This window comes from Chlamydotis macqueenii, chromosome 4, assembly GCF_036417535.1.
Source record: "Chlamydotis macqueenii isolate bChlMac1 chromosome 4, bChlMac1.mat, whole genome shotgun sequence".
Lineage (NCBI taxonomy): Eukaryota > Metazoa > Chordata > Aves > Otidiformes > Otididae > Chlamydotis > Chlamydotis macqueenii.
The window spans coordinates 1038754-1051087 of record NC_141559.1 but is presented as its reverse complement, the minus strand read 5'-3'; the positions used below and the strand labels follow the sequence as shown (position 1 = coordinate 1051087).

The 12334-nt window shown below is 39.3% G+C and overlaps 1 protein-coding gene across 1 annotated transcript in view; it reads left to right on the top strand.

Annotated features, from left to right (window-relative positions):
* The first annotated feature begins 10315 nt into the window (after window positions 1–10315).
* The window catches only part of SYNPO2 (synaptopodin 2), a 90870-nt gene continuing 88851 nt past the window's right edge, over window positions 10316–12334 (top strand). The window contains exon 1 of the mRNA XM_086746380.1: window positions 10316–10521. Within this exon, the coding sequence (XP_086602506.1) occupies window positions 10393–10521 (129 nt within the window). The 5' untranslated portion in view covers window positions 10316–10392. The remainder of the gene's footprint in view (window positions 10522–12334) is intronic.

Sequence of the window (12334 nt, the reverse complement as noted above, 5' to 3'; positions counted from 1 at the left end):
GGAAAGGAATTAGTTATCAAAGCAGAGAGTTGGAATTCTTGTTCCTAGAGCCAGGAATGAAGATATCTGGATTGCTTTTTAATCTATTGCAGTTATTTGTATGGGGATAAGATGTCATGCAGGGAGGTCCTTGTTGTGTCATCTTTGTTGTTACTATTTCTCTGGTAAAAATCTAGAAGGAACCATCCAGATGTAAAGAGCGAGCAATGCGTTAGCCTTACGCAGACGTAACCTGATGCCATAGCAACTTTTTACGCACTGTCCTTTTGCTAGATGCTGTAGTTCAAACTGCCAACATCAGAACCGCCGGGGCAGACACTGAACAAAATACTTCACTGTTTTGGTAATGAGAGTGTTAGAAACTGCTTTGCAAATCTTACAGCTTATTTTATAGTACAGAGGAAAGAGGGAAGAAGAGCGTACTATGGGAGGATTCAGGCTATCAAACTACCAACTAAGATTGTCAGAAGTTCAAGCAGATTTCTCAGGGTTACACTGTGTAGTGGCTATCTTCCCCATTTTACAGGCCCAGACAAAAAATTACATGTGAATTTGCAAGTGTAAAAACTGAACCCGAGCTTCCCATGCTGTAGTATAACTCAATTGTTCCTCTGCTTCTCCCATTCTTGTTTTCAGTACTGATAAATTCAATCTGACAAGCCTTTCAAGTGACAAAAAATACCTGCTTTAAACTGTGATGCAAAAATAGTTGATATTTATGCTGGACTGCAGCCATGCATGTAATCACTCATTGAGCTTTTTAGAAGCACAAGTCAAAGGGAGTTAATTACTTCCATGCTAGCTAACAGGAAACAAAATTTAAAAGATGAAATTTAATGCAGGTGAGTATTCATCAGACTAATGTTAAATCTTCAAGATCTCTTCAATCTCCAGTTCCACATTAAACCATCATTTCAAAATTTAGTAGACTGTTTGGGCCTAATTCATAGCTCAACTATGATTAAAATCTATTTTCTGACAGAATATGATATGGTTATTTTTGATTCATTTCACTTTAGTATATCAGAAGAGAGTTTAGCATGGTATATTTGTTCAGCCCAATAAGTAGGCATGAAATGTTTGCACTGGGTTCTTTCAGTAGGAAGAGAGGAAATCATAAAAGCTGACTGTCTGAGATGAACAGAGAGATAAAAGGTGTTGTTTTACTTAACCGCCACCTTTAAGTGACAATTCAAAGAGCCGGGTGAAGCATTATGGCAGAGGTGAGGAATATAGAACACCTACTTACATGCATATTCCATTCAAGACTCAAAAACTTTTGCAGAGAAGAAAAAGTTTGATTCCTGTAGGTTCTATTAAAAAGAATCTGATGCAACATTTTCCTGCCAAAAGCAGAAAGAGAATACCACATGAATAGTTTTCTTTTTACTTTAGAATCTTTTATCAGAATTTTCCCAACTACTGCAGCCAAAAATGTAGTCATCCCATCTCCTGGGAATCAAACTGAAATGGAGATAGACACCTAAGAGTCTTCCCAGGTCCCAAGAGTAAACTAGTTCTTGCTTGCTAAAACACAGTGGTAACTAAAAACAGCAGCGGAATGACACCTGGAAATATGAATTCTAGCCCAAACCCTTACTTCAAGATTAACAAGAAACAGGGATTTATTCGAGTGTCACAAACATTTTTTCCACATTAACAAATCTTGCAGTGAATGTGTTTTACTTTTTCCTCACAACAAAATCTTGGGAAGCCTTTGTAGCTATTTTGCGTATTGATTCTTAGACACATCCTGAAATCCTTGTCTTTCCATATATCTTACCAATCCCTTTCCCAAGACCCCTTGGGTGCTTTCAGACCACCTCTGCTTCCAAATTGCCTGGCCCATACAAAGGAGCGGGAGAAAGAAAGGAAGCTCCTGTTGTAGTGTGTAGCTAGGATGTGGTGGGACCATGTATGCACACCTGGAATTTCAAAAGCCTTCTCAAAGGCCTTTCAGAGTCCAGGAAAGAAAAAAAAAAAAGTCAACTTCTCTTCAGCCAGTAGTTCAGGAAGTACTGGCTGAGTATCTGGGGCTGGCTGTGCTAGGAACAGGTAGGGCAAACACCAAAGAAACACTGGACTTCTCTTCTCCAAGCTCTTGGCTCCTTACTCGAGTTATCTATACATTTTTCCTTACTGTATTGAATGGTGACAGGTCTTTGGCTACAGAGGCCCTGTGAGATGTTGCCACCTAGGCACATACTTAGATAGCAAATCTTCACTAATCTACAAAATTCTATTTTCTTAAATATTATATTCTATTTTCTTAAATATTAAGAACTCTAATTAAAATACACACACATCAACATAAAAGAAAAAGAATTCCCCGCACCAAGAATCAAAATAATATCCTCAAAACACCAACAGTGAATATACCATGCAATTTACACACAATTCACCACTTATCCCTTCACCACAATCAGAACATAAATTTCCCCTAATCATTTTGCTCTTTTGTCAAGTTCAATCCCTGTTTTGCCCATTACCACTCCCAATTAAACTCAATCCTTATCTCAAATTCCTCGAGCCCCACGTTGGGCGCCAAAATAACTGTCGTAGTTCAGCCTCGATCGGACCAGACTACGCAGTCTTTCTCTCACTCCCCCTACCTTCTGAGAGAACAGGGAGAGAAAATATAAGGAAAAACGGCTCGAGGTTTGAGATAAGGACAGGGAGAAATCCTTAAAGTTACCGTCACGGGCAAAACAGACTAAACTTGGGGAAAACTATTCATTTATTACTACAAACAGCAAGATAATGAGACAGAGAACAAGATAACCTCCATCCACCCCTCCCTCTTCCCAAGCTTAACATTATCTCTACTACCTTCCCCCCCCGAGCGGCACGGGGGGGGGAAAAGGGAATGGGGGTCGCGGTCAGTTCATCACGCGTTGTTTCACGCCGCTGCTTCATGGTCGGGGGAAGAACTCCTCACATTCCTCCCCTGCTCCGTTGTGGGGTCCCACCCCTACGCCACAGTCCTTCGTGGAACTGCTCCGGCGTGGGTCATCTCTTCCACAGGCGCAGTCCCTTCAGAACAGCTGTCCCAGCGGGCCCTCCACGGGCCACAGCTGCCTTCAGGCCTCCACCTCCCCCCGGTATGGGGTCCTTCACGGGCTCCAAGAGGATCTCTGCTCCTCCGTGGACCTCCATGGGCTGCAGGGGGACAACCTGCTCCACCATGGTCATCACCACAGGCTGCAGGGGAATCTTGGCCAGGAGCCACGTTACTCCTCCCCCTCCTTCTGAACTGACCTTGGCGTCTGCAGCCGTTCCTCACAACAGGCTGGTAGATGTCTCTCAGGATCTTTTTTTTTACATCTTATTCACTTCTCATCTCCTTTCCACTTCTTGCAGCCGGGCTGGACTGAGTCGGGCCCAGTCGGCTGCCTGGCGAGAGGCCAGAGGGTGAGGCCTGCAAGGCCCATGAGGCCTGCGCCTCCCCCTCTGCACCTCTGCCCCCGCTCAGCTTCTTCACATCTTCTCTTCTCTCTCTTTTTTCTGTTTTCCCATTCTTAAATACGTTATCGCAGAGGCGTTATCACGGGACATTCTGCTACCAATCGGCTCGGCCTTGGCCAGCAGTGGGTCCGCCCTAGGCCTGGCCAAGTCCCCTGAACAAAGGGGAGCGACTTCTAGCAGTTTCCTACAGAAGCTACCAGCTTAGGACCCCCTAACCACGACACCAGACAAGGTGAAATGTGGAGTTACAGGGGAACTCTCTCTGTGTGAATTTCTATTTATTGTGTTATCAAGCGGTAATGTTCGAGGGCATTACTTTGTTTCTGTATTTTGGAGGAAAGTGGCTTCTTTCACCTGGGTTTTTTTTTTTCCACAATAAATCCTAAAACCATAATGATAAAGTCATTACAAGCATCTAGGATGACATCCACTGACATAAATGCTGAGAAATACCCTCTTGGTAGTGCCATGGCAAACTTCACATTTCCAGGTGGCTTAGATCGTCTTCTTAGTGAGCCACATATAAATGCTGGGAGTGTGACCTAACACACACACCTGTGAAATAACAGTGCCTGTTATTTACTGCATATGCAATCACCTCAGAACTCACAGAGAGACACTTTACCTCAATAACAAAAGGCATGATTGTGACTGTTGCTAAATCTACCGTTAAGAGGAACACAGTTTTAGTCCTCTGCATGGCCTACCTGCATTAATAACCTTTTGCCTGTGGCTAGAGTTACTGTTACTCATCCTACTAAGAACAGGACAGGGAACAAAGAGGTAAGAGCAAGATAAACACACAAAAGTTTGACCCTTCCTCAGTATCTAAAACTTTGTTGTATGGAGGTGAGGTAATTTGTTTCCAGCAGAGAACAACAGCAAATTACTTTCCCCCTTCAAGAAAAGCTCAGTTGAGCGCTGTCCTGCATTACCCCTTACACTTGGCAGATTGCAGACTTACAGTTTTTCAGAACATGACAAAACCTTTGTCTTCTCATTTAGAGGAAGAATAATCTCAGGTTCTAAAACATGATTGGATTCATTTTATGTTTCTGAGAAAGTGGTTTCTCACACCAGAATCAGATTCAGTACATTTCTCTGCTTCTTCCTCTACACCTCATTTGCCAGTCTTGATGTTGAGGAAAAAAGCCAAAGCAGGACTAGTTTTAAAATTCCAACTCATCACACAGTCCTCAGCCTAATAATCCACGTTAGGGATTACAATTTGAAGCCTTTACCTTTACTGATGAGGAAGTGCCCATAGCTCTTACAAGTGTGGGCAGAGCTTTCCCATCTGGTCTTAGAGGTAGCTAATAATCATCTATAACTTGTGGCTTTGTCATTTTAATTTCTTTTCTCTTCACTAAGAACTCGGTATTACTGGTTTTAGTACCTTTTCCACTCCGTGTCTGTACTTTCAGTCAGCAAGCTTCTTTAGCTTGCAGTGCACTGCAAAGTTTCTCATGCAATCAAAACATCTGGATTCCATTAATTTCTCTTGTAGGACAAGAGAAATTTGATGGGAAAAAATGAAGAGCAATCAGATTTAATGAATGTTAGCTGGAGCTGTGCATTTGAACCTTCCATCAATGTATTTCATTCACTTTGTCTGTTATTTTATACCTTTTTTGAAAATGAAATGCTTTCCATGTGGCTTCATTCCTTGTTGCTTCTAAAGTCAGGAGAACAAAAATTAAGGGTAGGAGTTAAGCAGAAATATGTTTTTCCACTTCTATAAGGTTTGGGGAAAATGATGTTATCTTTGCCTTCAGAATTTGATTTTACCTTATGCAACTACTGAGATGTACTAATGTGAAACAAGGAATGTTATTAGGCAGTGATTCAGGACAACAACATCTGCTACATTGCCTTACATTAGTCAGCTCGCAGAAGCCACTTTAAAAAAAAAATCTAATTTGAAGGGATATATTAGAAGAGGCCATTTTAACTTCCTTTGGAAGGGACTGTACGTAATGGTTCTTAAGTGGCATGGCCGTGATTTTTATTTTTTTTTCCATTAAAGTAGGTATGTATTTATAAGCAGCATTTTTTTCCATGTAATTAATAAAAAAAACCCCCATACTATCTTTTTTTTTCTTTTTTTCCCCTGCTGATTCTCCCATTTGGCTAAAATCACATCCTACAATAAACTGGGTAGTTTATTAAATTGTTTGCAGATGATACAGTTAGAATCTATTAGAAAGCTGTTAAAATTGGCATTTTTAGGGAACTAGCTTGTGTTGATTTTCTGTGAAAAAAATCCGATAGGAAAAGAAAATGAAATGCATAAAAAAGAGGAAATCAAACCATCTGGCTATTTACAGCAGTAAAATGCTGCCCATAAATTAGATATCATGATATCCCCTTTCCCTCTCTCTCTTCCTCATTACTAAGGAATGGGTGGAAAGGTTTGCATTTTTAAAGAATCCACAGACCTAGGATACTACTGTAGGAAACTGTTGGTGGAATGACAGCTTTTCTTTTATTGCTGAATGAAAGATGGACATATGTCTTATTTCTTCTCAGACTTGTAGAATGTCTTCTGAACTCAGCTACAAAACGACTTGATTTAAATTAATGTTAGATAAATCCACTGTAAAACTGTTCAGAATCATAAATTATTATTACAATATTAAATGATTATTACAATAATCATTAATTATTATAACAATAAGAAAAGTAAATATATGGACAAGTGACAGTAAATGAGGCAAAGAAAATTAAGTAGTAGTCACCAAGACTACACAGAGCTTTAAAGGAATTCAAGGCTGAAATAGGTGATGGTAACTTAAAACTGTTACCTGAGATTAGAGTGTGCCATTTTTTAACAAAAATGTTCCAAGAGAGATTCAGAAAACAAGCCTGTCAGCCCAATATCTATACAAAACAAACAGGTGGAAACTATAACACGGAACTTTGGACATCTGGATAAATATGACTTATCTGGGAAGAGTTAAAAAGGTTTTCATAAAAGGAAATCTTGCCTCACAAACCTAAGGCAGTCCTTTGAGGGGATCAAAAAACACGTGGATAAGGGTGATCTGATTGATCTTGGATTTACAAAAGGCTTTCAACAAATTCCTTCACCAAAGGCTATACCATAACATGGCTTAGAAGTATAAGGTGATACACATTGGGGAAAAAAAAAACATTACTTCACATATAAAACAATGAGCTTTGAACTGTCTACTATCAGACAAGATGTTAAGATTTTAAAAGATCGTTCCATAAGAACATCAGCTCAGCAGCGTCTGAAAAAGCAAATCTGGTGTTAGCAATGTTGGGGTTAGCAACTAGAGAACAAAATAGATGATGTTATTATGAACATAATATATGATGTTATACAATACATGTTATTGTATAAATCCCAGCTTTGTCTGCAGGCTGAAGACTGTGTGGCGTTCCAGGCCCCCATCTTGAAAAGGACACAGAACTATAGGGGATGTAGAGAAAGGCAGCGAGGATAACAAAGGTGTGAGACTTCTTCTATATTAACAATGACTAATTATTCTATTTGTCTTCCCTTGAAAACAGATGACTGAGATGGATAAGTGAGAGGTCGATAAGTTCCTGGAAAGTGTGGCTGGTCATTGCTTGGTCACAATTTCCTCTGATCCAAGAAACAGGGGACATCAAACAAAGCCATAGAATCCAGATTCGAAGAAGAAAAGGTGATTCTTTATGTCACAATGTAGTTACGGATGACTTCCTTCAGTAACCTATAGATACTAAAAATTATGTGGGCTCTAGAGGAAACCATATGGAAAAGTTCATGGAAGAGAAATTTGTAAGTGTTACTAGGTACAGAAAAACGGCATGCAGCTGAGGAAATTTTTGAGTGGAAGTCACTGGAGGCCACCTGAAGAAAGCAGTGTGCATTTTCCAGCTTCTTATTCTTTTTCCTAAGCAACCATTTTCCACTCGCTATCAAAGACAACATTTTAGGGTAGAGGGCCTCACTTTGGTCTAGGTATGGCTATTCTTAGTTTATCACAGCTCATCAGGGCTGATGTGCCAGATTTTTTGACTGGCAGATCTTGAAAGCAGATGAGCAGGTGCAGGTTTGACCTGGAAATTTTTTAATATAGATCTCATCAGAGAAGATCGGATGCAAGCCAAAGCTTTACCTGTGTTTGGTCACAGATAGATACTGGATAAATTCTGGCATTTGTCACTTGCCAAGTTTCTAAAGCTGTATTTTCTGTCATAAAATTTTTATCAGTTGTGGCCTAGAATTGGAAATTTGGAAATGATGGAGATGGTGGCAGTGGATAAGTGGCTGTGGTTGCCATTATCTTTAAATTTTTCAGTGGATTTCAAAAATTATCTCAGAATTTATGCAATTTGTTTATGCTATAGAGAGCACAGAGACCAAAATGTCATAAACCTGATGAATGACTCCACTTTTATCATGATGCCCAGTTTCTGACCAGCATTTACAAATCCCAAAGGATGCAGAGAATGTACAACAAGATAAGACTAGTATTAAAAAGCAAGATATGCTGCAGCATAAGCATTTAAGAAAGTCATATAAGGCAAATGGGAGTTGTTAATGCCTATGGAGTATTATTTGTTAGATTAGAACATAGGAAGCTTTGGGTTTCCCCACCATGGGAATAGTTTAATTACAGACTTCAAATGTTTTTCTTACTGCGGAGCAAGCAACAATTTCTCTCTCAGAAGTTAAAAACGCAGGAATTTGTTTGGAACTGTTGTTACAAAAACCTCTCAACATACTAACTATAAAAAAGTTATTTTTCCTGTCTTTGTTCTCCTGTCAGGACCTCAATTCTTTCACATAAATTTCATCATAAATTTATAACAACTGAAGAGCTGATAATTGTATGATTAATTTTCCTTAAAAATTATTTTTATATATACCAGACTGTCATAGGGCATTTTTTTTTGCAGCTATATATGTAAGAATTTTATTGTCATAAAAGTATCTATGAAAATGTGCATCACTAGGCAAAAGGGAGATAATTTTGTCTAAAGCAAGATTCTGCCTAGGGAAAGACTAAAAAACTGTCTGCTATAGCAACAAATGAACATTGCACAAGACATTAAGAAGTGGTAGGCCACCTTAAACGGAGTTATTTTAAACGAGGTGTCTTCACTTAGAGGTTATCTAGCAAAGCTGCTTTGAGACCATTCCCTTTTTGAGTATGGCTTCTCTGATAGTGTTTTCCTTAAGTATTTAATCATATGGCAAGCTGTGCTTGTTTTGCTTCTCCAGAGCCCTTGACTTGTAGTCAATAAAGAAATCATTCTTCCTCCCATTAAATATTGATATTTAGAAAGTTAACATTTTCCTCTGTTTGACTAGGGAGCTTGTCTCCACCTAGTCTTTGGGTTACCTTGGCGTCATCAGAGACCTGATGAAGGGCTCAAGGACGTAGAAGCCTGTATACTTTCTCCAGCCATAATATTTCAGTTTAACAGAAGATCCTGTCTCTACCTGGATAATGATCTTTAAAGAACATTGCTATATTGCAAGGAAACGTCACTCCAGCGATGCTTAATTGACAGACACATAGGTGTAGGTTTAAAGCCTCAACAGTTACCAACTACTTAGATACAAAGTCGTGTAACTTAAATGTCGAGTGTTTCTTGTTGTCCTGACATCTCTGGAGACCTAGAATCAGCCAACTGAAAAAACTTCATACAGGGAGCTCGGTGGAATTTAGGCTGTGGGAGTCTGACATCAACACCCAGCAAACTGGGTCTCAAGGCAGGAGGTGTTTTTTTCAGAAAGTAGTCTAGCTGCTAAAGAGGTTTCTGCCCACCTGCTGAACACTCTCCTTTAGAACCGGCTTAGTTCAAAATGCAATGCAATTTAAGCCAAGCTACCCGACTCTGGGCTGAAGTGAGTAGGAGTGTTTATGCTGTTAGTTGTTAACACTCAGCTAGGGGAATATTCATCCCTTGCTGAAGAACACTCACCTCTTAAACCACTCCAACTAGACCTGGAGGAGCTCAGCTGTTTACAGCCTGCATTATCCCAGGTCAGCAGTGGGGAACAGAACTGAACCCAGATCTTGTAAGGCACCAGCAAATTAACTTCCCACTGAATCTTTTTTTTTTTTTTCATGCTTATAGTAAGGTTCCTCTTTAATGGCACAATGCAAATCATCCATTGATAGTATCAGCAGAGAGATCTGATACTTCATTCCACTAATCCTCTTCCCCTCTCTGGTAGGAAAGGCAACAGGCTGCATAAGAACACGTGTTATTAGGGTTCAATGATAATTCAGGTCATTGCTAAATAGCAGTGAATGTTAAACTATAATGAGATTAGAGAGAACTAGCAAAAAAAAAGCAATTCCAATATAGAGAAATTGTAAAGCTTTTCGTGACCCCCCCCACCCCCCCAGCTGCAGTGCTGCAGAAAGTGGATGCCTGGTAGAGATGAAAATCATAAACCTAGCTCGATCCCAGTGTTATCAGTTATTCAGAGGATGTAAATGATGTTTCACTCAAGATTCTGCTTTCTTCTTTGTTTGGAGTATGAATACAAAAAATGGGTAAATCAGAGTTTAAAAGGTCTGGCACCATTTACTAAAGTAAACTGAGGTCCTAAATTGCCACTGGGAAATGTACACTTCTTTTTGCTGTTGTTTTGATTTAGCTGTCATGAGAGTCATGTTCAAATACAGCCTTTTCTGCTTCTTTGTGTGCATTTCCTCAGCGTTACTTACTTTACTTTGAAGGTGGGCTGAGCGTAGAAATCTGACGAAAGAGTGGGCTGTGCCCTTGATCCGAGGGAGCTCTTACATTCTTCTGAATGACTACATTTGCTAGTGCAGTACACAGCAGCAGCAACAGTGTGGTGCTCTGGGTCTCCAGCTCTGCCTGGCAGACAAATCTCCAGCTCGCTGAATGTCTGCAAGAGAAATTTTTTTTTTCATGTTCTTCTGTAAATGAATGTTGCCTAACTGCACCAGGAAAATGGGCACGGGGGATTATCTCTGCATTGCTATGAGTGGAGGGGCGCCTTGGGGCTTTAGATTGCAAGGTGGCAAGGAGCAAAAGCAGCCTTTGCAAATCGCCAAGGTAGGATCGTGAGAGAAAGATGTTATCGGTGTTGTGTGAACACGAGTGAAGAGAATACTTTGTTTAAATATATATTGCTTCCAGTGAAATGGTTAGTGTGGATCTTACTGTGATGCTTGTTTGAATTTGCTAACATGTTTTGCAGAGATTCTACAGGTGCTGATTATGTTTGTTTCAATAAAAAGGAATGATTACTTTTTGGTAGCTTGCAAGTATTGCAAACATTTTCTTAAATATGAAAGGTTAGAAAATGTGAAATGATGTATGCCTTTCAGCTCCTAGTTGATCCGCTCTGTGTTTTTGAATGCACTCGGCACATCGCAAAACTGAGTCTCATATTAGGAAACGCTGTTTCACCCAGCTATTTATGATACTTTTTCTACTCTGGGCATAGAGTAAATACAGCTTTATCATGAGAAAATGTTCTTACTATTTTGGGAATCCTGGAAAGCATTACGCTGAGTTATCTCTGGTTTTGGAAAGTTATCCAGTCTTAGAAGCAGCTTTAATAGATGCCAAACATTCCCTCTTATATTTCACAAGCAACACTGAAAATTACTGAACACTTCATAAATTATTTTCATGTACAAAATGAGAGCAAAACAGACAGCAGAAATTCAGCATAAACAAAAAATAAGAATTGGTAACCCCAAGTTGCAAAAACAATAGTTAAAATGTAGTTTTGTTAACAATTAGTGCTCAATCCATTGCAACAGCTTCTCCACTGGTGCAACAATGAAGATTTGTCACGGTTATTAAGGGTTACGTAACTGTATGGAGCTGCATTCTCTTCTCCTAGACAAGAGGGACAAATTTTGTCCAGAGCTCGGAGGTCAGCAAAATACCACTGGCGGAAATGATACCGGGACTGATCATCATACAATGAGTTCTGTCTTGTGAGATTGAGGGAGAGAGATTAAAATATATCTTATCACCTTCTAGTATCTTGGCAATCCAGTACGCTGAGTGTTAAGTTTTTTGTACGTTGATACAGTATTCCAGATCAGTAGTTTAGTTGTTTAAGCTCTAACTTTCTTAAGCTGTCAATATATTTCTGAATTAGTTAAATTAAATTTACTGGATCAGTTAACTTTTTCAGAAAAAGCAGAAACAGTAAGTCTACCTCATTTTAGAAAAGAAGGTCCTTTTAGTTCCTCTGCCAAGAAAAGAACATCTTTCACTATTATTTTCAATGATTTCCAGCCGTATTAATCACATTCAGTAACAGAGCTATGATTTATTAAGTATATATATCATTTTTCTCATTACTGTTAAGTTTTTTGTTTTTACATTTTGCAAAACTTGAACGTTTACATTTTTTTCCCTACTGATGAGCAACTGTTGCTTTGCAAGTAAAGCGACTGATGATAGCTGACAGTGGAATCCTGCCATCTAGTGAAAACTTGTAGCTAGAGTTTAAAAAGTTGTAAGTAACGGTAAAAAGCAAGTGGCCTTGATGACATAAAATCAAAAGGAAAAAAGCACAGTAGTTTGAACACAAGGTTCTGTTTAAGCTTTCGTTTTCCTGATGAAAATGGGCTATACATTTTTTTTTCCATATTCATATCCTAGACTGGGGCACTTAAGTCTGGGTTCTGTTTTACCACTAAAATTTGGGACTTGAGAACTAGGTATATGGTAACAGTTCTACCTTACTTCTAATAGGAAAATATACCTGAAATTCGAAAAATACAAATCTGTGTTTTTAGGAAAAAAAAAATCCCAGAAGCATGAGTTTGTTTTCCTGCAAATGAACCCCATCAAAAGGCCACGTAACACAATACTTCAGAACACCCTTTGTAAGAGACGTGTA